This window comes from Eurypyga helias, unplaced genomic scaffold, assembly GCF_000690775.1.
Source record: "Eurypyga helias isolate BGI_N326 unplaced genomic scaffold, ASM69077v1 scaffold39572, whole genome shotgun sequence".
NCBI classification, from domain to species: domain Eukaryota; kingdom Metazoa; phylum Chordata; class Aves; order Eurypygiformes; family Eurypygidae; genus Eurypyga; species Eurypyga helias.
In genome coordinates, this window is record NW_010238656.1 from 1 (window position 1) to 3573 (window position 3573).

At 53.3% G+C, this 3573-nt stretch overlaps 1 protein-coding gene across 1 annotated transcript; it reads right to left on the minus strand.

Annotated features, from left to right (window-relative positions):
* Nucleotides 1-224: 224 nt before the first annotated feature.
* ITPA (inosine triphosphatase (nucleoside triphosphate pyrophosphatase)) lies at nucleotides 225-2856 on the minus strand (the record flags this gene model as incomplete). Its single annotated transcript, XM_010147918.1, has 5 exons — nucleotides 225-345; nucleotides 473-549; nucleotides 1035-1150; nucleotides 1853-1884; nucleotides 2783-2856. Coding segments are annotated over 5 exons (420 nt in total), but the record flags the coding sequence as incomplete, so codon positions are not given.
* Between the last annotated feature and the right edge of the window lie 717 nt (nucleotides 2857-3573).

Genomic DNA, 3573 nt, shown 5'->3' on the forward strand with positions numbered 1-3573 from the left:
AGGCACAAACGTGCAGCCTAAATAATCCAGACCCGCTGGGCCGCACGGCGCTTCTGAGGCAACAGAAACCTGGGGAAAACACACCCGTGGCTTTAAAGGGAGCAGCTTTAATGACAGCCCGCAGCAGAGCAGAGGCCTGCCGGGGCGGTATACGACACACGTGTGGGGTGCCCGACACAGACGTTGCCCGACACAGACGCAGGCTGCACGCAGCCCCGGGGAGGCTAGCTGGGACCGGAGCGGAGCTCTGTCGAGTTGCTCTGGAGAAAGAAGGCAGAGAGCTCGCTCAGCGCTCTGTAACGGTGGGAGATGGAGTTCTTCACTGCCTTGGGCAGTTCGGCGTAGCTGGAGGGGAGAGAAACCACAAGTCTCAGTGGTGGAGATGCTACAGCTCGTAAGCAGGTTTCCCTCCACACACAACCTCCACCCTGGCTTTTCTCACATAAAGAGCTGTAGGTAAAACATCACTTACGTCTGGTTGTAGCCATCTGGCTGAAAGCAGGGATCCCAGCCAAAATCTCGAGGGCCTCTGGGCTCCACTATCAGCCCCTACCCCAAGAGAGCAAAAAAGCCCCGTAAGCTGCAGTTTCACAGCATTCCCTCCTACCCACACCTCAGACACAGACTGAAGAGCTACACGCAGCTATAGCTCTCGCTGTGGCCACCACAGTGCGTGTTGCTGTCCTTCCCCGCACCTCTCCGAGACGTAACCAAAATCAGCAGCCCCATCACGCTGCCCTGCGTTGACAACCCCTTTACCCTTCCAGTTAACGGAGCTAACGACTGCGCTCAAATACAGAGGGAGACAAAGGGGCTGAAGAGCCAGAGGTGACATGCAGAGTTCAGTACCTACAGCTGGGTGAGGAGGCCGCAGCACCCACCACCCATGCTCTCCCTCAGCCTGTTCTCAACAAGCTCCAAGGGCTTTCAGTGATCCAGGAGCCACTAGTTACCCTCAGCAGAGCCAATGCTGTTACAAAATTCACACTGCAGCCTTCCCTCAGCGCGTTCCCTTCCCCAGGCACACCACCTACCTGAGTCTGGCCTTTGAACAGCTTCACTGGCTCCTCTGGGTTTCCAGTACTGAATGCGAAGGTACAGAGAGCGTAGGCAGATTTGTCTTCAAATCCAGCCAGCAGCTTGTACAGGCCTGAGCAACACAGAAAGGATCCCGGCGTTTCTGCCTTTCCCTCGGAGCACAGCACACCCACCCAGAGACAGACCGAGGGAACGTTCTGCACTCACAGCCCCAAGGGAGAGAACTACAGGAGGTGACAAAGCTCAGGCACAAGGGATGCTCTTGGCCCAGCCCCTCAGACCTAACGCAGCATGAGCCGTAGGGTCCTGCTATTAATTTGGGAGCGGAAGCAAACAAGCACGCAGCGCCTGAGGGGACTAAAGCCCGCTCTGAATTAGCGTGATCAACACTCATGCTTGTGATGGCAGTGCAGGATTTGCAGTTAGGCTCTGAACTGCGGGACCAAAGGCAGTCACTGCAGGCCAGGGAGGTGGGCATTAGTGGAGAGAGGCTCATACAGAAGCCAGAGGGAGCAGGATAACTTCCAGGTCACACTGCTGGCAGACGAGAAGTTCCCACAAGCCTTGCCACCAGCCTGCAGAGGCAGGAGTCTGGGAATTCAGGGATGATGCTGAAGCTATTGGGGGAAACAACATCCTGTGAAGAAGGGCACAAGGAGAACCTGAGGGAACAGAACTGGACAGACAGGAAAGGGACCAGGTGCGAAACAGGCAGCACAGTGGGCAAACACGCTTAGTAGAACCCAGCACGGGCAGGAATACATTTCATTTGGGAAGGACTGGTTACATGCAGTAGTAGCACGGGAGGCAGTACCTTCTGGTTTGAGTTTTTCCAGGAACCATTTTCTGATGGGGAAGAAGAGAGAAAAGATTAATATTTGCTATTATTTCTCAGAAATACAGACATCCTAGAGACACCACTGCCTACATTTGCATAGCCCTTTGAATCCCTCTTAAATCACAGACGCATAGAATGGTTTGGGTTGGAAGGGACCTTAAAGATCATCTAGTTCCAACCCCCCTGCCATGGTCAGGGACACCTTCCACTAGACCAGGTTGCTCCAAGCCTCATCCAGCCTGGCCTTGGACACTTCCAGGGATGGGGCATCCACAGCTTCTCTGGGCAATCACCTCATTCTGGACTATTTACCAATAATGACAGACTTAGCTCTTAAACTGCACGGAACACCATGAAAACAGCAGCAGGGTATTTTATTTACTGCAGTACTGGGGTCTGTGTAAATAACCCAGTTCTTACTCGTGAGGACTGACACACCAACAGACATTGCTCAGCCCATTCACATCTCACACCCAGTTCTAGTGCCAATTTCATCATATAAAGCTTTTATGTCTCTGCTTAGCTCAGTGGAGATCGTTTAGTAGACTTAATCCCACTAAAAGTTAAATCCAGGAGGCTAAGGCGGTATTTTATTAGAAGAGTGTTACAATATAGTGCAATAATGTTATCTGCTGAATTAAAGCAGTCCCTATGAGAACCTACAGGGCAGTCATCCCAGAGTCCTGTTGAAACTCCTAGTGCCTTAACTACGCAGCGCCTGCAGTGGGACCAGGTTCCCAGTCACTGTAGATCAGGAGCCAGAAACAACAATTCGAGTCTGTCTCTCATCTTGCACCATGAGCCTATTGCTCCTGGTGTGTGGAGAATCTTCCACAAAGCACACCCTGCCAACCTGTGCTCCTAAGTTTAGGACTTCAAGAGTGAAGCAAGAGCTGTCCTACTTACATGTACGGTCCTGGAAGCCCACCCAGGGCATTGAAACACAAGCAGGTATCCTCTACTATAACTGGTCCCTGCACCTACAGCAAAAGCCCAAGAGATGGTAACATTAGACCTAGAGGAAGGCAGTGACATTTTCTTGCTCTCTCCTATTCTCATGTTTCCATGACAGCAAAACCCATTAGCCAGTGAAGATCTTTGCCTTGGAGGCAATCCATACCAGACAGACACAACCAACCCGTGCCCTCCCCAGGCAAGCCAGAGTGGCTGAATTGTGGTAGGGAAGATCTCACATGGAAAAAGGGAGCAAAGCTGAACACTGCGTGCCCTCCTGGGGGCAGAAATGGTGGGACAAGGAGTGGGAAAGCCTGTGTACTGGAGGCAAGCTGGGGTTCTCCTCGAGTCTCGATCCTCACTTGTTTAAGACGCCCATCCCAGAGACAGCTCTGGAAGGTGATCCATCAGAAGCTCCAGCTAATAGAAGACTGAGGGTGGACTGAAGCAGCTGTCATGTCCTCCTGCTGCTTGAGGGACACAAGAGGCCAGAAGAGCAGCAGCAGGACTGGCCTAAACACCATGTCACCAGGGAGAATTCACCATCACCCAACGTAGGGCAGAAACAGACGGGTGACAGGAGTGCAGCCCGGCCTGGATGTGTCCCTGACTTTCCTCAGGGCCCAGTCTGAAGTCCCGACGCCTCCAGCTGCCTCCTGCCCCGCCGGGGCTGGGGTCCCTCGGAGCTCCTGCACCCACCCCACGGCTCCGACCGGCGGGAAAGGAGGAGAAAGCGAGTGACC